Raw genomic sequence first — 24868 nt, forward strand, 5'->3', positions numbered from 1 at the left:
TCCGGGGTGCTCCTGCCGCCCGTGAGGTAAAGTCCCAGGCAAAATAAAGGCTCCATCTTTCCACGGCGGAGGAAAAGCTTCTGAAGTGGAGCGAGGCCACAGCCGAGGGCCGGCGCCGAGCCCGCAGCCCTCACGAGGGTCGGCGCCCGCCGCGCTCGTCCCCCTCGCTCAAAGAACCGCGATGCGTTACGGCGCAGCAGCTGACGCTTGGGGCCGAGCCGTAACCACTCCGGGCGGTCACGGCGCGCTCGCAGGGCTCGGGTTTTACAGAGAACGGCGCAGCCGCAACAGCGGCTTTATTCCACCTGGGCCTCGTGCGAAAAAAAAGGCAAAAAAATTAGTTGAACGACCCTTCATTCTTTAAACAAAATGATTTTTATTGAATTAATAGGATTTACAAGAAATGTATTTTTTTGTCTGCAACAGTGTTTATTGCACTAAAAAGAATCCATAAATAACATCTCAGGACAATCAATGAACCAAATGAAAATATCGGAGGGGGCCACTGTACAATTTAAAATTTTCCCCAAGTACGGAGGCTTTCATACGAGACAAAAGCTCGTCCAAGAAAGGAATCGTGGTTCCATCCCTGATTTTTTCCGCGGTGCAGCTGGTCGGTAAGCCCTCAGACAAGGCCATCGCCTTCCCACGGGACGGGGCCACGTTTTACAAAACGCAGTTACCCTCGCATTTAAACACCTGTGGAAAGTTTGCTTAGGGATCTTGGTCTTTGAGAAGGTACAACTATTTCCCCTCTAATTTCTGTGAAAACTAGGAGTAAATCTAAAGTAGCAAGGTGTAAAAGTAAAAAAAATAAGGCAACTCAGCCTTCGCTTTCCTGAAGCGCTGGGTTTGGACTGGTGAAATCGGCTTCTGTCCGGTTACAGCACTGGGTGTTACGGAAAAGTAACGGCGTTGGTGTTCGGTACATTAAAGCTGTAAACAAAGAGCAGACCTCTCCGGAGAGAGGGGTAAGAAGTCCCGAGGGAAATACACGGAAATATTCGTTTGGATTTTAAGCATGTTTTGGATCCAGGACATTTCATATAGTTGCATCTATTGCCCTTTAAAAATATATAGTCAGCTTCTTAATAATACAGCTGACTGCTAGAAAAAGATACCAGAATCAAGTCTCTGATTAAACTCCGCGCTGGTTTTCAGAATAATAAACTAGTTCTTGTATGGAAAAAGATTAACAAACGTTTTTCATTTTTATAAACAATACATAATACATGTAGAAAAATATTAAAGAGGATAATAACAAAGGTGCAACATCAACAAAAATAAGCTGCCTTTTCAACAAAAGCACTTTTTTCATAGTTTTAAGTGTGAAAACCTTTTAAAGCTCTTCGTGTCCCCATAAAAGTCTACTAAAAAGAGTCGTTAGCTTAAAAATTCTTGCCGTGCTGCTGGGCATACCACTGCTGCCGCTGCTTGCGATGCTCCAGCTCGGTGAGGAGGGCCTGCCGGTACGCTTCGTACAGCTTGACGATCCGTTCCAGTTCCTTCATGAAGAGCAGCTTCAGCATCCCCTGGTACGTGTCCAGGTCCGCCAGCTGGAAGAGCTCCCACTTCAGAATGTGATCGTATCTGTTTGGGTAGAAAAGATGATTCACCGCAAGCGAATACACGGCATTTTGTGCGTTTGCTTAAGAACCGGCCTCGCGGTGGTACAGCCACCCATCAGATTTCTGGCCATCTACGTTAGCGTGTTTTATGTGAAGAAATAAGGCAATTAGCACCGAAAGACAGGGGGCCGCGTCTCAAAGCGAGCCGGAGAAACAGCACCTACAGCTAAACTGCAGAGTCACTCATCGTACGCCAAGATAAACTCTAGCAATACTAAAGATCCTATTCACCGATTATAATAAACCAACGGAGAAAATGCATTTTGGAAGCATTAAACCAGCAAGTCCACTCAACGAGCCTCAAAGATTTAGTAGTAAACCATCTTTTAAAATTAGAGTAATTCAGTTTACCCGAGCGCTGCCCAGCGAGCACCTCCCGGAGGGCAGAACACCGCACGTCGTCCCTCGCACCACGTAAGCATTCTTGCTCCTGCCTTAACGAGCCCTCGTGGACACCGGCCCCCCTCGGTTCATTAGCGGCAATAACCTAAGTCGGCGCGTCTCAAACTGCGAGCCACGAGCCCCCCGGGGCCACGGAAGGGCTATCGGGTAGCATCGGTGAGGACTGAGGGCGGGGGGGATCCGATGAGGCCATAATTAACGGCTGCGAGTACTCACACCAGCAAGGGCCGTCCTAACCGCCCGCAGCCCTCGGCAGCGATCCATCAGCCGCAGGGGGAGCGGGGTGGGCGTCAAGGGAGCGATGCGAGCGCTAGCGGCTAAAAATCCTACATGTTCTCCCCACCCTGGAAAAAATGAGCTGCTGCGGGGCTGGGGAGGTCCCCTGGAGACACGTGCCAAGAGCCTGAAACACAGCGGTGCCACCCCGAACTCCTTTAGGAACATCTGACCTAGCTCCCCGCGAGAGGTGGGAACAAGCTCAGCTGTGAAGTCAACCACTTACTGTTGTGTTTCTTCCCGCTTCCACCGGTCACAAGGAGTTGTTGGCTGAGCAAGGCAAAACAGAGCAGCTCGGGTCATCAAAGCTTTTTCCTTGAGGGAAACGGACGCTGCTCAGCGGCGCAGAACGTGAAAGCTCGCAAAGAAAACCCCAACAGGTACGAGAAGGGGGCTATACACAGCGGCTTTGTCAGAAGCCACACTCCTCACTCTCGGCGACGGAGAGCGGAGGACGCGAGAACAAACCGCGAAGAAAAGCAGAAGCACACCATCAATCCGCGAGGTGGGAGAAACGGTGCGCAAGGAAAGCTGCGGAGCGTCGCTAACCACCGCAGGCGCTCCTGGGTTAAAGAGCCGCTGGCGACGTACGTTTCGCTGTCCTTCGGTAGGTCTTCTCCGCTCCTACTCACCACACAGCACCGCTTTTCTTAGAAAATCTGCAGCACGGTCAGTGATGGGGTTTTTATTTTTTAATTTGGAACAATTCTGAATTTCTGGTTATACTCCTAACGCTTTTTTCAATTTCTGAAACGTAAACGTGCCCCTGTGTTCAGCCTTTTCGGGATACCAAAGCTGCTGCCGTTGGCCAGGTACAAACTTGCCGTACGATGGGCCTCGTCGAGCCTCCCTTGTTTCACCAGCAGAGCTGAAGGAGTTTCCCGAAGGCCGCGTTTTATGTCGTAACTGCCAAGCCACTCCTGCGACTAATCCAGGCTGCGCCCCTTCTCCTGCGAGGAATTTTCCACAACCAGTACTGGCACTCGAAGGTCTGCAACACGGGGGGCAGAGCTGGTGAAATGAAGTCCAGAATGGAGGTCTGTTCAATCGTAACGTCGGCCAGCGACGTGCTTTCGTGCCACACATTCTTCAAAGCGAGTGCTGACTATCTTCTATACCAAACACATGGTTCAACATTTCCCGATTTCAATGTCTATGATATTTACCTTCACATATAAGCTATCCAAACTATTCAAGAAAGCAAACAGTTTTCTTCATTACCTTTCTTTAATGGACGCCTTTTTGTGCCAGTAGTAGGCAAGATCCTGGTAGAAAACCAGTATTTCTAACGACGTTTTTCAACGAAACCACGGTAATCCTACAGAGCTAGGATGACAGGTCTCTGGGTCATGGCCAGGTGTCCAGCACTACCACCACATCCCGTGGGGCAATAGCTGCAGGACGATATTGAGCAGGAGACGCTGGCATTCAGGATGTTCCTCAAGGACACTGGACCAACAGCAAGACAAGTGTTTTGGTGAGCAACTCACGGTACGTTAGGTCAGGCTCCGAAGCCCACGTGGCCAAACGGCTACTGACTGGGATCTGGCTCGTGTCAGCCAAGCGTGAACAGCCCACAGCGCAGACCTACCCTCACGCGCTTAAATAAAGTAGTACAATGACTTCAGAGCGCTAGATAGATACCGACGCTGAAAATAAACGGGCTGTTCTCTTTGATGCTCTCCTTCCACCTCAGCGTGATGACTGGAGAAGTCTGGCAGGGTGACATGAGCTAGCAGCCACGAAGAGACCGGCCGGGCTGAGGAACAGACACGCTTCCCAAGGCTCGGGGGGGACAAGGGACACAGAAACGACGCGCGACGCAACTGTAAGCACAGTTCTCAGCAGTGGGAATATCTGGGTTAACCTGAGTCTACCTAAACTTGAAGAGAGCTGTGCGAGAGAACTTCAGGAATATCACCCCAAAATGAGCAGGGTGCCCCTGCGAAGGGGACCTGAGCAGCACGGAGTGTCCTGGCATGGGCCTGGCCAGCTCCGGGAGTAGGACACACCGCAGAATTTCCTAAGCAAGGTGAGGAAATGGCAATTCCCAACCCAGTTTTAATCTTGATTTTGTCTGATCTGAGTCGCTGACTACTATAGTTATTAAAAGAATAGAAGAAACTCCTGGAATAAACAGAGTTATTTGATCCAACTGAATTACATGGGAAAATACATTCACTTCAGTGGAGACTGAAGCCAAAATATCAGTAAATTTATGCAAATAAACCACATTACGTATTGAAAAGATATATTCAGAAGGCCGTATGCATCAGAGAAGCATCAAGACATGCAGGTGACTACCAAAGATGCTTTTGAGGAATTTTAAGAACTTAAATAACCACAGCTTCTACAAACTTCCTAAATAACTGCTTCTATAGTAAAGTTATATCAAGTCTCGACAGGGCTGCACTGCTGAAATCACTTTTCCCCAAAAGCAAGAGAAAACAAATTGCAGCTGTTTATCAGCGTGGAGATCAAACTCCAAAGAGAGGCAGACTGCAAGCTGCTGCTTTTGAAGGTTTGCCAAGTACAACTATCTTTGCAAGCCCTTGATTACTGAGTTTAAGTGAACAACACCTTTCCATCTCTGCTCCTTTCCCACTCACCATGAACGGAATTCAACTGCAGCGGGATTTCCCCGGGCTTGCCCTGCGCCGATGTGTCCTTTCAAATGTCCTGGGCCACCGGCGTTTATTAAAACATGCTCCACAGCAAGGCCGATTCTCAGTGGAAGGACTTTCTCGTTAAGGTGGCAATACAAGCAGGAAAGAAAACAAAGCTCCATCCCATGCAGTAATGTGTTTGCAGGTTTTCTGGGGCGTGCGGCTTTTTTTTTTTTTTAAAAGCAGCATCACAGATTGCCAAAACCTTGGTGGTTCTTTAGCTCTTTGAAGCTGTCACTGCCGACGGTTTCCTCAAGAAAAGCAGCACATCAGGATAACTTTTCAGCGTGAGAGTTTCATTTCACCTGCCGAGAGCAGCGTTGAATGGGGGAAGAAGTCTAATTAAAGATTAAGCCATCAGCAGTGCCTCAATGGGAATGGGCTCATTCGGAGATCGTAGGTCTGGGCACGCTCACCATAGAGACGCCGAGGAACGGGGCACAGAGCACCAGGACCTGACCGAGACTCCCCAGGCATTTTTTTAGAAGGGCAACTAGTCACAGAGCCCGAAATCGAGGGGAGAAAGCACGTGAGTACAAAATTCCCGCAAAGCGCAGAGCCTTCCCCGCCCCGGGTGAGAAAGCAGGAGCTTACTAGACAGAACACGCAGCCAGAATACCCTGTCTCCAGGGCTTTTCCCAGCAGATAGCAAGTATTTAATATAAAATAGGACACTTGGAACATAAGACACACTGGCCTGCCCCAAATATTTACAGCTTTTGGTTAGGGCTGGAAGAAGAAAGTCCTGGGTTCAGATCCTTGCTCTAAAAGAGGTGGGGAAAGAACCTGAACCACGATCTCTCATACAAGGCAGGCATTTTTGGTCTCTTCACCCTCACGGTCCCATGCGTGCAGCCTGACATGCCGTGGGAACACCTACACCTACCTGGAAGGTGGAGAAACACTCCATTTGAGAGTCTAGCAGAGGGTTAAATGCAAGCCAGGAGTCTCGATTCCGCCGCGCTAAGATGCCGATAGCTGCACTTACGCTCTCAAAACAAACCTTGACAGATGCCAGGAGAGAGGGGAAAGGGACGCTGCAAGGTTTCATAAATACCTTGACACTGGACATCGTTACCTCAAATTATAACTAGTCATCAAAGCCTCTCCACTGTTTAGTGAGCCAAATACCTTCTTTTTTATCTTAAGAGTTTGACCATTTTTCACCGAAACAGGGAAGCATTATGGCTAACACCTACTAAACTCTCCATTAGAGTTTTCCAGTGGCCAGAATCCTTACCCTTTAGAGAAACTTGTTAAAACAAAAGCTAACATTACCTATTTCTGCTACCATTATCTACTTTTCTCAACAAAAGCGACTGGCCTTTAGTCAGCTAAATCAAGCTACAGTGTCAGGTTTAAGTAACAAACAGCGACAAAATATACCACCATGATTTCAGTGCAAAACTCTACTGATCATCAACAGACTTTTACAGTAAATTTCAAAATGCAGATTGCAAAAGGTATTCCTCTACTACTACTAGGAAAGCGTTCTGCCCACTTACTTGCATTTTCGCACCAGAACACGGGAGGATATGCACACGGTTCTCATACTCAGCTTTTGGGCAATACTACTGAAGAACTTCCAGGCATTACTGGATGTTTTTCTCAAGCTTTAAGCCAGTTGCTTTGGCAACAGAGAAGAGGTTCATTATTCAAATTACACTGAAAATATGTAAGTGATCTTGATTTTAATAACTGTGAAAATTATTTATCAATTGTTCTTTAAGAAGTCCTCAAGATGAGGCTGACACTAAGCCAGCTGCTACTCCTCCTCCTCACTTTTCCAATCTAATGCTAGCATAAACCAGAATTTACTTCTTCACAGAAGTGTTTGAGAATCATGACAATATTCCTATTACCACCAGCACTACTTTAACAGAAGGCTAAAAGGATACTGGAAAATACATGATTTTTGATTCCTCTGAAAAATGTAAATTCTGCTCAAACAGCTTGAATGAATTAAATGTTTGTTTGTTTGTTTAATTTGTCTCAGCCTAGTAGATATACAAAAATTCCTGATAATTTTACATTGTTTAAATTGTCTTAAATTCATTTCTCAAGTTTCAAGAGAAGCACCAACAAGAGCCCATACAACACAGGCTGAAATATTTAAAACTACGTTGTCTGCATGTGCCAAAGACCTAAAGAAAGAAACGCAGCTGCAGCTAAAACCTAGAAGTATTTCTAGGAAACAAGTCCTCCCATAGGTTACAGGACCTTAGCACGTCCCTGGTGCCTAAGTGTACTGGTGGATTTCAGGCCAATTTAAACCTTTATGGGCTGCTGGCAAGCCCAGTAGCCACAAGGAGTAATAAAATCCACTCAAATTATAGTTACTAGAAGCAGCTAAAAAGAGGATTTTTTAGCTGAAGTCACTGAACATCAAACACAGCCTGAATTTGCAGCTACTTGCTCATTGCTGTAAAACTTGAAGTTTTTCCATATTCTCCTTATGAAAAAGTACATGATTTCATAATTATTAAAATGTACCTGTTTTTCTTACTGCTTTTCTATTTAGTGTTACTCTTCTGCAGAGCTGTACCCATTAGAAAAATGTAATTTGTTTCATTATGCTGACTCAAATCTTTTCTTGGAGGAGACTCCCTGTTCCTGTAGCATTGTTTCCTTGAAAAAACGACTTTTTACTACCACTTAGTTTTCAGTTAAAGTTCCTGAATAGAAATATAGATTTCAGTCTCTATTCAAAATTCTCAATTGTGAAGGAGAATTTGTATGTCTTCTTTAAAAAGGAGTAAGATATACATTAAGAAGTTAACACCCTAAAAATATTTCACATATTTTCTACGCCACGTGGTACCATTCTTGCACACACACTGAAAGTAAATCACATCCCCAGCTCTCTAATATATCATCCTGCAAGTCGTGTGAACTGCAAGAAGTACTGGGATGATTTTAAGTAATGCCTAGTAGAAAGCAAACTAATGCGATGAACATCTGGTACAACTTCCTCACGCACTGTCAGCAACAGCTCCTATGCGATTAAGAAGCAGATACCAGCTAGAGTTCTACTTTCAGTCGTCGGAAATAATTTGTTTTCCTTCTAAGCTAGGCATGCGTAGTGTGAAATGCAGAGGAAAAGAAAAAAAGCTCACTTTACAGGAGCCCTGGCATAGACCTGCAGCCAGTCTGGAATCTCCGCAGTGTGGTAGGGGTTTGCAGGGACGAGGAGAGGCTGGCTTCTCTCGGCTTGCTGGGGCTGGTAAGTCACCGGGGGAGGCTGGTCGTAACGGGGAACGCTGTACAAAGGAAGACAAAGTCCGTCACCTCCAAGCAATAACTTCGACGTACTGATGTCATTAAATTGTTAACATTAATACACGAGTTAATACATGCAAAGGCCGATGATGCAACCACACACGGAGCGTTGCCTCAGCAGGCCTACACTGAGAGCAACTTTCTGTTGCTATTTTTGTGCTTTGCTCCAACCACAACTCTAAGTGTTGCTGCTATCTGTTAGCACACTGTAAAATTCACCTTGGACCTGTTCACCTAGTGCCTGCTACCGGGACACTACAGCAGAACAAAAAATGATACCTGTTTTAAAAGATTAAAAAGGCAGGTATTGATTCAGCCAAATAATCCACCATTTACTATGTTAGAACAAATGTATTCAGGCAGTAGCTGGTAAGAGTTATTCCATTTATAACACAGGACATCCTCATATGGTTATCTCTTGTGCCACACGTTAAAAAACTCTCTCTTCCTGGGTAACAGCCAAATAGATTGAGTAGCAGACATTAATTGGCAGATTTGGACTAACTTTATTTAACCTTTAATTTATGAGCAGCTAAAATACCGATTTTCATTCTAGAAAAGCCTTAATTCGTGTTTCAGATGGTATGTGCTATTTGTCCAGACAGTCTCCTGCAACATCAGATCAAGTTTCTTTTCAGTCTACAATTCAATTCTGTTCTCAGCAACTCTGTTGTTTTACCGGCAGTTGAAGAGAATAGCTGCTCTGTTTTAGTGAGTTAGGAACAATATCCTGTTTCTAAACTTAAGACAGTAACAGATGAGAAAAAAAACCTAACAATTACAATGTCTTCTAAAAATCTTAGTCAAGAACCAGTAAAGCTTGCTTCTAAAAATAAGAAGTTTTTGGCACGCTATATATGAGACAAAAACAGTTCCACTTTCTTAACTGGATTAGGAGAAAAAAAGAATCACAGCAGAGAAGGCAGATGCCTTACCTGGGAGCACAAGGATGTTTATATTGAGCTCTTTTATTGATGTGATCTACATAATACACTCCAAATTCCGCTGACTCAACTCTCTCCCATCCCGGAGGCAGCCCCTCACGCTCGAGCGGATGGCTCCAGTGAGTTGTATTAGTGTTATGATCTATATAGTATTTCCTTCCTCTAATAGTCCAGTCCACTGACCAGCCAGGAGGAAGAGGTAAATCTTCAGAACTATGATTTGTTAAGTTTCCTAGAGACGTAGCAGCAACTCTACCGATGCCTAAAAAAAAGGGAAAGCAATATTTAGCTAAACTGATGATACCCAAACCCAACATTACGTACAAAGTCAACTCCCCCCCCCCCCCGGCACTCTACAAACTTTGAACAATGCCATGGCGTTTGTGGTGTATGCACTCGTGCGTTAGTAAAAAAGCACGATCAAGTCAAAACAGCTATTCCCTTTTAAGTGTCACTTGTTTTGCTCTCCTCCGACGCCAGATTCACTAGACAGCTTCGTTCAGAGACAGTTAAAGCATCCTCGCTTTTTCAATTAGACACATATTAGCATACATAACAGGGATGAAGCTCTTATTGTCTCAGTTTGCTGAGCAGAGAGAGCTGACGTAAGATTACAAATGTTAAAGCTTTACATAAATGACAGTTTCTGTTAATACGCTATTACAGCTGCATCAAAACTATTTATCTACCAAAAAACACAGCTATTTTTTTTTCTAGTTACAGTCAGAAATGACAACTATCTAGAAAAATCACTGAATACCAACAAAGCTTTTCAGATTAACTAGTCAAGAACAGTAACAGGACCAGGTAAACCAAGAGAGGAGGGACAAGAAAGGTTAGCACTATACTGCGCTGACCGTTATTACTGAAGTGTGGGCAATCACGGCCAAAAAGTGTCATCAGTGACAAGAAAAAACAGAAAAGCTGGATCCACGGAGGGTCCTGCACAAGCTGAACGGTCATCCTGCGCGCGCTGAAGTTGATGTTGCCAGGTTTTATTTCCTAAACCTACCCACGCTTGTTAGACTGGCTAGGTTACGTGCTGGGTGGGACAGCCAGGCCTCCTGAATGCCATCCAGGCGAGATTCAGAGACCTTCTGTTCAGAGCAAGGCACAAAATCTCCTCATCTCTTTTCCGCATCCCCCCCCCCCCCAACCCCGTTCCTCCCTCCCACAGATCCTGGAAGGAAGTTTTGTTGTCTGCTAGGCGGTACATCTGCTTCTCCGCATCTTGCTCTTCTCTAAAACTGAGCACCTACGCTTCATAATGCTGGAGAAGCATGTGAAAAAAAAGTAATTTCCAGCTTTTCTTGGTGATGTGGGCTGCGCTAGGAGAAGGGCTTCTCCAGCAAGAGAACTAAAGCCTAGGTCAGGTGTATGGGCGGTAGGAGAGCTGACAGGAGTCGGTAGTTGATTAAGTTCCCACCTCTGCCCTAGAGACACAGCACGTTTAGGATTTATCACTAAATAGCTGATTTAAGAGACTGTTCACTGGCATTTTAAAATATGCCATTTGTTGTAACATACGCACAGTTTTTACATTTTAAAAGTCAGCTTGCTGGATGCTGAGAGGTACTGAAGAAACATAATTCCAATTTCATCTTTTCCTTCCCTCTATATACTATGGATACTTAGGAAGCTAGTTGAAATAAAAGCCATAGTAATAATTACAGAAAACTAAAAAAACCCCCAAAAACCCAACCACAAAAACCAAGTGACATAATCAAGAATTTTGCAGGTCTCTTTCCATTCCTTGGAAGCCTACTACCTACTGGACGTGCTGGCCCAAATTCAACTCTCTTTTTTAACATCCTTTTAAGTAGTTACCTTCAGTTACCCACAGTTCTACAGTTAAACAGGCTCTGGCTTTAAAGAAATTCCAATTATCTTTTCATCCCACAATCAAATGCATCTCTTCAATCACAGTATCCATCAGAGTGTGTGTGTTCCCGTTTCCCATAGCCAGAAGAAGGGGTACAGGAGCCACTTTTCCCACTTTCTTACAAGTCAGAAAGTGACTCCATCACAAGCGCCACACTTACTCACTGAGGAATACACCCCTTTCCTTCTGGTTTTCAGAAATAACATTTTTGGGTGATTATTTTTTCAGAGTGTGGAAGGGAAAGGCAGAGTCCATCTCACGTAAAGCATACTATTAAAAAGAGCTTTCAGGTGTGGTCATGAATTCAAAAAGACAACAGTAATACTGAAGTAGCAGCAAAACTGTTCTATTTCTCAGGCAATTTCATACTCTTGTTTGCTGACCAAGGCAAAGGTCCTTTTCAATGATACATACAGAATACAGCAGGCTCGCCAAGCGATGCCATCTATTTTAAGCATTAGTTTACCTAGAAAATGACATAGACTGAAAACTGGATGGGCTCTCATTCTAACACAAGATAGCAGTCATCAACAATAAAGTAATGGGAAGGCTCCAAAGCAACTGAATAAATAAAAAAATAAATGTAAAAAAAAAATATCTCACAAACTTCCTCCTGAGTACTGTTCTTTAAAACATTTCTGCTCATCTACAAATCTTTTTCTAGCCGTGTTGTGTTCTGAATTATTTGGCCTTAAAGTATTTCCTCTTGTTACGGTACTTACCTATTTGTTAGCTTTATAAAGGAAAGCTGTGGCTGTGCTCGTGCGATAGCTCCCGTCTCTCCTTAGGATTAAGCAACCTAGACCTTTACTTCCAGTGAGAAGAAACATTCTAGAGGCTTCCTGACCCTTAGCAGTACTGGGGCAGGGAAACTATTTCAGACCCTAGCGACAGTTATGTCACTGGTTTTGTTTTCATTCCAATGACAAAATACAAACATTTAAGCTTCTTGAAAGTACTGCACTTTGGATAAACAAATTCAGTATTTTCTCCTATTAACTGGGCCGCTGTGTTGTAATTTCATGTACGTATAAACAGTGACTATTAAGTCACCACTACCAGGAGATCTGAACACACAAACTTGACTGGGGGAAAAGAACCTTCCCAAAGGCATAAACATATTTTTCCATTTACTGTTAAAACCAGCACATGTCTGTATTTTTGTTACAGTTCTTCCTACTTAAATTCTAGCATGATTCCAGCAGCAAATACGGATGTATTTATTCCCTGGAGTAAAGGTTAATTCTTTCTAACATTAGGAAGTTAGTACTAAAAGTCGCACAAGCCACCCTCTGCACCAGAAGCTCTCTTGACAGAATGCCTACATCTCTTCATACAAAAGCCAGAGAAGACGGGGAGATGGACTCAGGTAGAGAGGAAAACCAAAAGCTGATTACAGAGAGAAATCACGTAGAAAGCAGGCTAAAAGGCAACGCTGCACCCAAGGGAAAGGCAACACTGGCAGTTCTGTGTTTGCACAACCATTTAATTCTAGCTACATGGCTTCTCCCAGTGCCAGCTTATTTTTTTTTTTTAATTTCCAAGATGCAAAGAACAAAAATATACCAGACCACAAATACATTATACATTCCTTTTGCCGTTTTGACTTCATATATGAAGAAGCAGAGCCATACCATTAAGATAAACTTACACAGCTGTAGCAGTTGCCGGTTTTGAACAGTGTTCCAAGCCTGTCCAACTAGCAAGCGCTAATTATGAGATCAAAAGCCAGATTTAGAAACAGACGGTTGCAAATACTTCAGGTTGTAGACTATCATCTATAGTCTTAACGTGCATTTTTCCCCTTAAAATCACAGATCATATTGGAATATCCTGCGTGCTGGAAGTTTTAAGATGTCAGGTAATATTCATAGTGTCTTACAATATCAACCCACTATGGCATTCAAAGCGGCCATTAGTACAATTTAGGCATTTATTTATATAACTGGAGTTACTAGAGATCAAAAGAAATTGTGTATTGATTTTCCTTATAAAACCCGGCAGACGCTTCCTTCAAGGGAGAGTGGATACACACGTCAAAGAAATAGCTCCTGCTATGATTTTGAACAATAAGAGAAGATGAAAATTGACTTTCATATATACACACCTATAAGTATCAATAATAAGACTGAACAACACTTCAAAGAGTAAATTCCTATGTGATCTTTTCCAAAGAACAAAGCTACAAGACAGCCTAAAACCATCTACTGTGAGCATTACTTTTCTGTGTCATATTGCCCAAGTTTGATACTCCTCCGTATTTAAATTTCAGGTAAGGTCTTAGCGCTAAAGTATTTTCATAGCAGCCCAAAGCTTCACATAGGATTTTACTGCACACACCAAGGATATTCCCTGAATCACGGGCTGGTACCAGATTCACATAGCACAACGCAACGTATCTACAGAAAAAAACCCCAAATTTATAACTTTAACTGTTTTTATCAAAACATCTAGTATAAAACCTGCAATTTTCCTCTTGATAGAAGATATGACCTCTACCATAGCATAAGCAAAACCAGACTAGTCGAACCACTTCACTGTAACTATTACTCAGGGTTTTCTTGCTCACGTACTGTTTTATCTATGACAAGACAGAAATTCTCATTCTTCCCGCCTTCCCAAGGAACAGGGTTGTTTAAATTATCTGCTTTTTCCAAATGTTAAAAGTCTCCTTTCCTCTGCTTAAGTATGAGCACTGTTCTTTATAAACTCCCCTGAGTGGCACTATCAAATCTCAAGAACGGTCAACAATGAATTTAAATTTACGCAATTGTAAATGCTTTTCAGGTTGCCTCTTCGGAACTCGTCTAGCCTCATCTGTTAATTCCGTTTCCTAACAGTATGTGTTTGGGGCATTTTTTTTGGTTCAGCTGTTGCTTTTAAGGAACATCAATATTGAACGTTATTTGTGGCTTTGCTTTTTCCTTCTCTTGTAAAATACAGTATCTTCGGTTTAAGGTCTCGAATTAACTGTCAACCAGGCCAAGAGGCATTATACGCTGTTCCAAAGCAAAAGAAAATCCTGTTCAATGCAGTTTGCTTGCTTAGCGGTATCACTGTGTATGTTCTCAACACTTTGAAAAAAGAAAGTGCAAAGGAACAGCAACCACTTATTACTAGTATTAACATGATTTAAAATACTCGGAGTTTTAAGTAAGGCCAGGCCCTATATTCAGTCTTATTCTCAACATCTTCAACAACAGGGTGTCCTAATACCAGAACCCAAACTTTAACTGTGAGCACCACATTCCAGTGCATTATAACATATCTGTGCAAAGAGCTCCTTCATTTAATAGTCTTCTTTTAAAAATGTATCTTAAGCTAATAACATCACCAATGTGAAAAATACGTAGTACCTTCTTCAATCAAGGAAGTTCTGTTTGGTTTGCTCCATTAGTATGGAACAAAGAAAACCGTAAGCGATACGCGTTAATGCTTTCACAGCCCAATGAAGGGGTTTTATTGTAAAAGCGCTCTGCCTGGAAAGAAGTCAAGTTCTTAGGAGGAAAGGTTTCCAGGTCAGCAAAGGGCAGGTCTTCAGTCTGCCTGGTAGAAAGCACAGGAGAAAAAAATCCTATCACCAGAGCAGTCCAGCACGAAGGGAAAAGCGCAAAAACACTGACGAGAGAGCCTCACTTTGTTTATTAGATACAGCGCTGATGTAGACAGAGACGTTTCAGAGCCTATGAACTCCCCACAACTAGCTTCAACCAAATTGCCAAGTGGTAAAGAACAAATCTAGCCAGACAAAAGGCCTTCATATTTGTCTTTAATAAGGTCAATTGTCTTGAGAGCTGTTTTTCAGGATGCCAAAATCCCCCCCCTTCCCCTCATCAAACCAGGATGAGGAACAGGAAGAGAAGATGAACGAACTGTTTACTTTTAAGAGAGTACGTAATAATAAAATAGCAAAAAGAAGTTCCAATAACTATCCTGTTTAGATAGGTCTGCAGGCTCTAGGCCTTCCTAACCCGTTTCAAAGCATCTGAAGGTACTTTCCGAGCCCAAGTACCTCGTTCGTCAGAGGGAACGGGGCCTTCCAGTAAGCATAAACTCACAAATAGGAAATGACAGAAAGTCATTTGAAAGCATCCAAAAATATGCTACAGAGAAACTACTGCAAAATGAGCACAAAAGAAGAAAAGGGCGGGAATTGCCATTTGATTAAAAATGAGTGAAGCGTACACACCTAAAAAGAAAAGCCCTGCTACTTTAGCTTTAAATAGGTTTCATTTAATAATTTGTGTTTCTTTATTTTGCTCTTATATTAAACACGAATATCAGTTTGCAATTTTTAAGGGGTACAATTTAACATGAGATGAATCTACTTTCACTGAAGCGCGCTGCATTCTCTGTTCACAGGATTAATCATTTTTCTCCTCTGACATCCCAGTCAACTGCGTACAGTCCACCATCAGAAAGCGCCTTTACACTGTGATTTTAATCTCAGCATTTTTCATATACACGTAAGAATTTTTTAGCTTACCGCTCAAACAGGTACAAATAACTCTGAGGTCTTGGTTACAAGTTAGTTCCAATCTATACTGTAGATATAACTTCAACCACAGACCTCCCCAAACCTTTAACCTAGAAGAGAGGAAAGAGATGTCGAGGAAAGACAGGTAAAGCCTCTTAGAATTAAGTTTGAAATGGACACTAAAAAAAATTGTCAAGAAATGCCACAGAGGTAGCTAAACATACAAAACTAGGAAATATCTCAACTGAAGACATTTTTCAGGAAAACCAGCAGCACTAGGTAGCTATTTAAAAACAAGTTTAATGAAAATAAGAAAAGGAGGACATGGTAGAATTGAATCATACCGAGAAAGAAAACATGACTTGAAGGAGAAATGCCTATGAATGAACACATCAGTGCTGTCAACATCAACTGTTGGAAAATCATGGGACTTTCTTAAATATTTTGCTGAATACTTTGAGTATGAAGATCTCCGTAAGAACACGTTTTCAACTTATCTCCAAATAATAAAGAGGAGAATCTTAATTTTGAACGAAAGCTGAAATTCACACGCACCTCTTCACTTCCAGACCACTGCTTCTCGAAAGTCACCTCAGTTTGTAACCAACGGTGAATGAAACATTGCTCACCAAGGGCAAGTACGCCTTGTGCTCATCAGGCAACACTTCTGCAGCAACCAACCCAAACCATAACAGAACCGACTGAGGGGACCTTCTGAGCGAGGCCGGGAGAGGAGGAAAAGGGCAGAAGGCAGCATTTACAGATTCTAGCTAATAAACAGACTTACACGTTGAAACTGTAGGTATTGGGCAATTTTGTCATCAGTTATCTTGATCAAGAATTTTGATTAGGTGAAACATTTAGAAACAACAATGGAGATGTGTAAGGAAAAAGTAATTTAGACAAAGACAATGGAAGTAAAAGGCCTGCCTCAGTTATTCTGGAAACGCAGGAAAAAAGGAACTAGAAATTACAGAAAGATCAGTGTAGCTCAAGGAAAACACCGAAGGTTTGAAGACAATGGATAGTTCAAATAAAAAGAAGCTTAACGATGAGATGAAAGAAGTAAGAAAATCTACCGTTTTCTTACTTTTGGCCACATAATTCTTTTACTGAGAACAAGTAACAGCAATTCTTGAAAAGATGTACAGACATTAAGGACATAGGTCAATATTCTTACTGCAGTGAAACTGAAAGCGGAATTTAAGAGTTCATAGTCCATGCTGAGATGAAAGAAAAAAAAAAAAAAATGAACAGAGGAGAAGGGAAACACTTTGGCAGACAAAGGGCTCACCTTTTTTCGTCTCTCCCTACAAATGCATAAGTCTGAATACTCACCCATTACAAAATCTGTGTAGAATGTGTTCAAACTATTAAACGTAAAAATATGAGAGTGAATGACAAAGACCAATTAAGTATCAGCAGCTCCTTTAGGATTTCCAGTGGCTAAAGGGCCATGTATACAAACAGGGGAAAAAAAGTCTTTTTAGAAAGAAATCCATGTTGCTAAAACTGAGAAAAATATAGCTGTAAAGCCCTACTTTTAGCTTGTTTTAAAAACTTGCTAGATTAAACTCCCCTTTCAAACTAATAGCTAGAGCTCCATTTCCACTAAACAGGGTTTCGATTCTACACAGCAGCAGGACCATTTTTGAAGTCTTCCTCAGCGCACACAGTTACTGTACCAATTTTGCACGTTAAATTGATGGATTGCTCTATCAACTCCTCCCCTCCTGCCTCTCCTCCCTACAGTATCCCAGCACACGCTAACAGGCGCTCGTTATCTGGACCAGGTGAATGTTTAATGACTGCTGGCTGAACAACAACGGACAGAGATGGAGGGCTCCCATGCAAAACCTAGGTAGGTCAGAGTATTAGCACTTAGAACAGTAAATGAGAATAAAGTAGCAAGTCTTAAACCTCAGTATTTCAGAATTTACTGGCTGACAGCAGTAATGCTACCATTACTCTTCTGTCACTTGTCATTGAAATGTTTCTGTAGTAAGAAAACCCACAGAGCACTGTCAGGTTATAATTCCATACACAACGTCAGCAGCCTCAAATGCTGACGTTCTTCCTAGCAGACTTATTTTTCTAGACAGGAGATTTATTTTACTATAGACTATTTACTATTTTGTTTACAGATTACAAGTAATGACAAACTAACAACGTATTTCATATTGAAGGTACATTATTTACAGGTTTGAAATGTTTGTTTTCAACTCCTCCTTGAACACAGTTTCTGTAGTATATACGGTGCTCAAACACAGCCAAATTTACTACTTTTAAGGTCACCTTTCTATGGGCAATACTGTAATCCCAGACTTTTTATTCCACCAATAGATTCACAACAGCACACTGCACCAAAGAATTAGTCTTCAGTGTCATCAAAATATTTCAGAAAGTAATATTTAATGGATTCATCTTTCTTACGCTGTTCTTCCATTCGAAAACAAAGACAAGTTCCAGTGAATTTGAGGGGGAAATGGGCATATTTACAAACACTGTTACAAGCTAAAAGAAAAAAAAACAAATCAAGGACTAGGAAGTCAATTTCAGCACTAACTATATGTCAATTTGCTCATTACACAAAGAGGTCATTCCTCCCTTTGACTATTTATAATAAATTACTTTAATTACTGAGGTCAAATTAACACAATCAAATTAAATAATAACACAATGATAGTTAAAATGTAATAAAATAAAACTGCAATGCTATAATTTAGAGCTGTTGGTTATTCTCTACATTGTGAAAACAGATGTCCCCCAATGAATAAAATTCCTTGCTAGTTAGCAACTGAATCAACTTTGTCATGAGGAGTTGCATATATCCTTGGCATTAAAAAAAAACAACCTTGCTCAACCTTACCCCATTTATTTAATGAATAAATCACTGTTTAAGTATATTTTTTCCCTTTCTGGATATATGCAAACTCTTAACTGTAAGAAATGTGAACACGTACTGTACTCAGATCACAGAAATGTCATTAAAAAGCTCTGTCCCACACAGCATAACTCCTAAAAACATGACCCTGATCATCCAGATACACCTCTGCACCTAAAGTCTTAGCAAAAACATATTTTAAAAACCCAGCAATTCATCAATACTTACCTGAAGTGTGCCTCCCATGATTCTGTGACATCCTCTGGAAAAGATCGCTGTTGTGTTCATAATACCTGTAGTCCTCATGGACGCGATCATTTAACTGACGTCTCCTCTGGGCATCGTAAAAATGATCGTAATAATAACAACGGGCACCAGCATCACCATTTTCCAAAACAGAATTAGCTTCTGTTAAAAAAGACTGGGAGGAAGAGCCATATTCCCTGGGGACATCAGCTAAGCTTCTTGCAAGATAGGAAGGCGCAGATAGTCTGTTGCTTTCACGTCTCATTATTTCATGAGGTGGCCTCTGCACCGGAGTTCGAAGGAAACTCTGGTTTCTGGAAACAATTCCATCTCCACCAGAAGCATACGCAGAAGAAGTTGAGTCAGGAGGACAGATATCAGTTCGTCTTGGAATGGTTGGACCGTGACGGATAAATGAAGGCATCAGATCTGATATATAGCACAAAAGAGAAATAAGAACTTTGGCTGTACGTACACATAAAGCATTTGGCTAGCCACAACGCTGATTTACACCATGGAATTGAGGAAATTCAAATGCTAGAACCCCTTTAAGGCACCTCTAATGCATATGCAAGTATAATGGTAACGCTGCAGTTTGTACTGGTGCAACAGAAACCATCGCACCCTCCACCAGCCACAAACTACTGCCGAAAGAGTGCAGTTTTGCCAGTATAACTGCACCCACAATAAACAAACAAAAAAACCCACCCAAACCCAAAACCCATCAAAAAACACACATATAAAAAAAAACCCCAAAACCAAAAACCCAAAACTGTGGCTACATCATCCAGGCTTCATACCTCTCTACTAGAAGGGTCAAGAAAATCCAAGTATCCTGGCTACCACTCTACCACTTCATCAGGACCACTGCCTTTATGAACTCAGAATGACTGAAAACGTTAATGCCTACGTGCTGACAGGAATCCGTGACAGAATCAGAATTCATACTTTCTCCACTAATCACAAAGTTCAGCCAGCAAAATGGCGTTACTCTGCACACGTTAAGTTCTCAAATTATCATGAAGATTTTTCACTTTCTCCTTTACCTAAAGAGGTTTTGCACATGAACATCTGTTCATAAAATTTCACCGCCTCTCTCCAGTAAGCGATGCATTACTCCACTCCTTACTATTACTTTCAACATGATATAAATAAGTAGTTTCCCTTCAGGTGAGCTCAAAGAAACTATGACTTTCATTTAGGAGGTTATATTTATTATTAACCAATTTTTATTAATAAGCCCTTATAGCTTAGGATAAAAATTCAGTGCATCCCAGAAGGTGTCATCGTAAATTTGTAATCATTACAAAGCAGTCATGTAATAGCTAGTCATGACATCATGGCAAATAGCATGTGTAAAAGCTGTTAACCCGTTAGACACACCTACAGCTTAGTATGAAAACAACTTTGGGTTTTGGGGTCTTTTTTCAAACACTAAGTCAACGTAATCAAACTACTAAACGATTTTGCCTGTTGACTGGGGAACCAGCTGTTCACGCAGCAAATACTTCCAGAAAAGCTGGCTGCCTGCTCCTGCCAGCAAATCAGTTGTTGCTAGTTGTGATCTCCAAGCTAATCCTGCAATTACAGCATAACACATTTCAGTCTCGGGTTGTTTTCCGAGATTAACCAAAAGAAACCCAAGCGCACTTTCAAGGTGTATTTGCCAGTCTTCTGTCAAGTCCTGGCAAAGCCAGGGCTGCGGCATCGGTCAGGCGAACCCCGCGAAGGTGAGCGCACCCAAGGTGCCCGGCGCGACCTCCTCACGTCGATCCATGGGTTCGAAGCGGAGCACTCGCTTCCCCAGGGATTTTATGCAACTGCCTCGTACAGTTATCCCCTTTTCAAAGCACACACCTTTTGGCAGCGCATGCAGCCTAGATGGGGAAAACAACCACTGACTTTCTGGCTGGAGAGAGACGATCTGTTCCGCTCGGCTGCGAGAGATGTCTGCAGACTTATCTTAACCCCTACCTGTTGAAAACTGAGCAACGGCGGCTGAGGAAATTAAAAAAACCAACCCAGTTTGTTTATGGCGAGCCCCTGGTGGTAAGGCTCCCTTTGAAATTCAGCCTGCCTTTCGGGCTGAAGTGGCTTTTCGCCACTCCCGGGTCTCACAGCGGGACCCCCCCCCCCCCGTGAGGGGACCCCCCAGCCCAGGCCTCAGGCCCGCACCGCGGCACACAAAGGACGCGCCCCCCCCCGAGGCCTCGGGGCTTGTCCCCCCCAGCCCAGCCCGCCGATCCCCGGCCCCGACACTCACTGCGAAGCAGAGGGCTGGTCTCCTTCTTCACGTACTTGCCCTGCACCTCGCCCGGCTTGGAGAGCTCCGTACGCGTCTTCTTCCGCGACAGCATCCCACCTCCCGCTCCGCTGCTACCACCGCCCGCATGCCCGGCGCCGCTCCACCGCTCAGGCAGCGCAGGCCCCGGCCGCCCCGGCCCCCTCAGGCCCGGCGGCGGTTGCTCGGCGCCCGCATGGCCGCGCACCGGGCGGGGCGGGGGGGAGGGGGAGGGCTCGGCGCTGGGGGGGGGGGGGGGCGGTGGCGGGGCCGCCGCGCGGGGGCTTGTGGGAAAGCGGCCTCCGCCCGCCGGGGAAGGCCGCGGGGCAGGGGAGGGGCGGGGGCGCGCGCGCTGGCACAGCGCCCCCGCGCGGCCGGGAGGGCGCATGAGGGGAGGGAAGGGGAAGGGGAAGGGGAAGGGGAAGGGGGAAGGGAAGGGGAAGGGAAAAGGGAAAGGGAAAGGGAAAGGGAAGGGGAAAGGGGAAGGAAAGGGAAAGGGGAAGGGAAGGGGAAGGGGAAGGGGAAGGGGAAGGGGAAGGGAAAGGAAGGGAAAAGGGAAAGGGAAGGGAAAGGGGAAGAGAAGGGAAAGGAAGGGAAAAGGGTAAGGGAAGGGAAAGGGGAAGAGAAGGGAAAGGGGAAGGGGAGGGAAAGGGAAAGGGAAAGGGAAAGGGAAAAGGAAAGGGAAAGGGAAGGGGAAGGGAAAGGAAAGGGGAAAGGAAGGGGAAGGGAAAAGGGAAAGGAAAGGGAAAAGGGAAAGGAAAGGGGAAGGGGAAGGGAAGGGGAAGGGGAAGGGGAAGGGGAAGGGGAAGGGGAAGGGGAAGGGAAAGAGAAAGAGAAAGAGAAAGAGAAAGAGAAAGAGAAAGAGAAAGGGAAAGGGAAGGGGGAGGACTGGCTGCCACCTCAGGCACCGAGGGGCGGCCCCGTGGGGCTCTGCTCCCCAGGGACCCCTCACCCGGGTGGGGAGGAGCGGGGTGGCACCGCTGCCTGGCTGGCAGGGGAAGCCGAGGCCCCGCAGGAGCTCGGTGACTAAGGGGCGGTGGGCCTTGCGCTTCCAGCGGGTGCCCGCTGCCCCGCCTTCCGCACCACTTACCAAAAACGTAAGTTTTAGAAGGTTAGGAGAGGCATGCAACAAGAAGCACTCGATATTTTCCATATAACAGTGAAGAATAGGTATGCAACTTAAGTTTAGGCCAGGCTGTGCTTGAAAATAAGCTAAGAGGTGCGTTCACTACCTGTCAGTTTTTTACACTTTAATCGATTTTATACTTTCATAATGGAAGAAACAACTTTTAGTAGCTGCCAAACTGTCCTTTTCATTATTATAGCTTTCTGTATGCATTTGACAAATCTGCAGATCCTACCTGAAGTACCTACATCTTCCGTGGGAACATACTGAAATGTTCTCATCTTGGATGAAAACCAAAAGACACAAGTATGGATCATACAGCAATTTATTATTTTTTTTTACATTCATTATAAATAATGTGTAAGTTGGTTCATCTTTCAGTTTTACATGATGTTGTAAGGACAATATATTACACCGGAACAAAACAAACTCAATAGAAAAAAATATACAATTGTTTTCATTTATACAGAAGTGATTTCTCATGAAATGGCAGCACCTGACACCGAACAGGAGACTTAACAGGTAAATGATGGAAAACCTGAGAGACAGCGATCTCATTTGCTGAAAGTAAATAAAAGGATTTTACTCTTGATAGATCCAGACTCTTCCCTGCTCTACCTTACATATAATCTGGCTAAAATCAAATATGTAAAAATCCTTTTTTTTTTTTTTAAATCAGAAATCAAAGAATTCAATTTTCCTTGTATTTAAAGTAGGAATTGGAGAATGTGCGACAATGTATACTTTTAAATCGTTCTAAATGATTGCTTGGTGGAAAAGGCCCTGGGGGTGTTGGCTGACAGCTGCCTGACCATGAGCCAGCAGTGTGCCCAGGTGGCCAAGAGGGCCAATGGCACCCTGGCTTGTATCAGGAACAGTGTGGCCAGCAGGAGCAGGGAGGTGATGGTGCCCCTGCGCTGGGCACTGGTGAGGCCGCCCCTCGAATGCTGTGCTCAGCGCTGGGCCCCGCACCCCAAGGCGGCCATGGAGGGGCTGGAGCGTGGCCAGAGCAGGGCAGCGAGGCTGGGGCAGGGGCTGGAGCACAAGGCTGGGGAGGAGCGGCTGGGGGAGCTGGGGGGGCTCAGCCTGGAGAAGAGGAGGCTGAGGGGAGCCCTCATCGCTCTCTGCAACGGCCTGAAAGGAGGCTGGAGCCGGGGGGGTCGGTCTCTGCTCCCCAGGAACAAGCGATGGGACGAGAGGGAACGGCCTCAAGCTGCGCCAGGGCAGGGTTGGGTTGGGTATTGGGAAAAACTTCTTCCCCGAAAGGGCTGTCAGGGCCTGGCCCAGGCTGCCCAGGGCAGGGGCTGAGTCCCCATCCCTGGGGGGATTTAAAAGATGACTAGATGTGGTGCTGAGGACCATGGTTTAGTGGTGGGCTTGGCAGTGCTGGGTTAACGGTTGGATTCGATGATCTTCAAGGTCTTTTCCAACCTAACCGATTCCATGATTCTGTGATTCTAAATTGACAAGTAGCACTTCAACTGTGTGAATTTAGTATGCATAAATTTAACTTGGGGTCTCTCCTCTTCCAAAACTCCCAACCCTAGATATCTATGTGCCTTTATTTTCACAGTGATTCATAAAGCAAGAGCTGAAAACATGTAAAACACCTTCTGGTTAATAAAGTAGTTAATACCTTAATTGGCAAGACCTGTTGTATGAATGAGGCCTAGAAATTCAGTGACTTTTGACTGGTACAATCCCATTAAATACTTTGGTATCTTTAAAATGCCTATACTGCATAGGAGACACATTCATGCACAAAAGACTGCTAATGCTTAATAACTTACATCTTCATATGCTTATTTTCAGTAGCCTGGACTTTGCAAAACTAGCTGCACACGATGACCCAACAAGCAACACGGCACTCGTTTGCAGGTCCTTTCAAAGGTTTGTATGACCTTTCTCTGTGTTCCTTCCAGTTGGGAAGGGATTGTCCTGAATTGTCCTGTAGCAACAAAAACGGTACAGTACAGAAAGGCTCTAGAATACGTAATTACAAAAGGCACTTCTGAGAATTAATTCACGCAAGTATTCCAGTGAAATTGGAGTTTTGTCTAAAAAATATTTACCAAATGTTTTCCTCCTCCTCCTCCCTCCTGTGGGTAGGTTAGTTTTTTTAAGCTAGGTGAAAGAAAAGTAGAGCAAGGAAGGGTAGGGTGGGAAAGGGAGAAGCCAAAATCCCTTTTCTCTGTTTCTCCCTTCTATTCCAGCGTCTGGGCTCCCTTTTTGGTACTGTGCTCTCAAAATGTCCCTATGTTTGGTTTATAAAAACCTGGTGACTATCAGGAGATTAAAAAAATTACTTAAGTAGTCTAGCCTTTAAAATTGAGTAATGTGAAATGAATTCCACAATCGTTTAAGTGAAGTACTCATTCCCTCTGTTCAGCGTTCAGACTTTGGTCGCGTACTGAGCATTAGAAGTAAACCTAGGTCAAGATATGAAGTAGTGTTAAAACGTGCTAGCTAAAGATATTTTTCCGAACACAGTTCTGATCATCTGAACCTCATTTACATTGTTTCCTGGGAGGATTTTGAGGCTTTTCTCATTTCCGTAGCATAGGCACGGTTTTAGGGTGTGCTCAATGACCATATTGCTAACACGCAGCCCTGGTACTCACGCACAGACATTTATTATAACTGATACCACTTCTTGATTAATATTAAAAGAAACAAGATCTCACTACTTCAAATTTTTCAAAGCTCTGATCTATATCAATGCAATTTGTCAATTCGACACATTTCAAATTTGTGAAAAAAATTTTGCAGCCTCTGAA

General features: G+C 43.7%; 1 protein-coding gene across 8 annotated transcripts; it reads right to left on the minus strand.

The window, feature by feature from the left end:
* Positions 1-374: 374 nt before the first annotated feature.
* Positions 375-21164, minus strand: SAV1 (salvador family WW domain containing protein 1). Of its 8 annotated transcripts, none has more exons than XR_014228694.1 (6): positions 20948-21164; positions 18667-19113; positions 9187-9457; positions 8089-8232; positions 4916-6599; positions 1510-1590 (listed from the first exon to the last, which is right to left on the minus strand). XR_014228694.1 is itself a non-coding variant. In XM_082316722.1 (5 exons), the coding sequence occupies exons 1-5, from the start codon at positions 21039-21041 to the stop codon at positions 1389-1391; spliced, it is 1158 nt and encodes a 385-aa protein (XP_082172848.1). In that variant the 5' UTR covers positions 21042-21164; the 3' UTR covers positions 375-1388. The 8 variants fall into 8 exon arrangements, 4 of the variants coding, with proteins under 4 accessions (XP_082172848.1, XP_082172849.1, XP_082172851.1 ...); XR_014228695.1 differs by having other exon boundaries at positions 1536-1590; positions 6478-6599; XR_014228696.1 differs by lacking the exon at positions 1510-1590 and adding an exon at positions 1606-4132.
* Positions 21165-24868: the final 3704 nt, after the last annotated feature.

This window comes from Platalea leucorodia, assembly GCF_965183815.1.
Source record: "Platalea leucorodia genome assembly, chromosome: 7".
In the NCBI taxonomy this organism is placed as follows: domain Eukaryota; kingdom Metazoa; phylum Chordata; class Aves; order Pelecaniformes; family Threskiornithidae; genus Platalea; species Platalea leucorodia.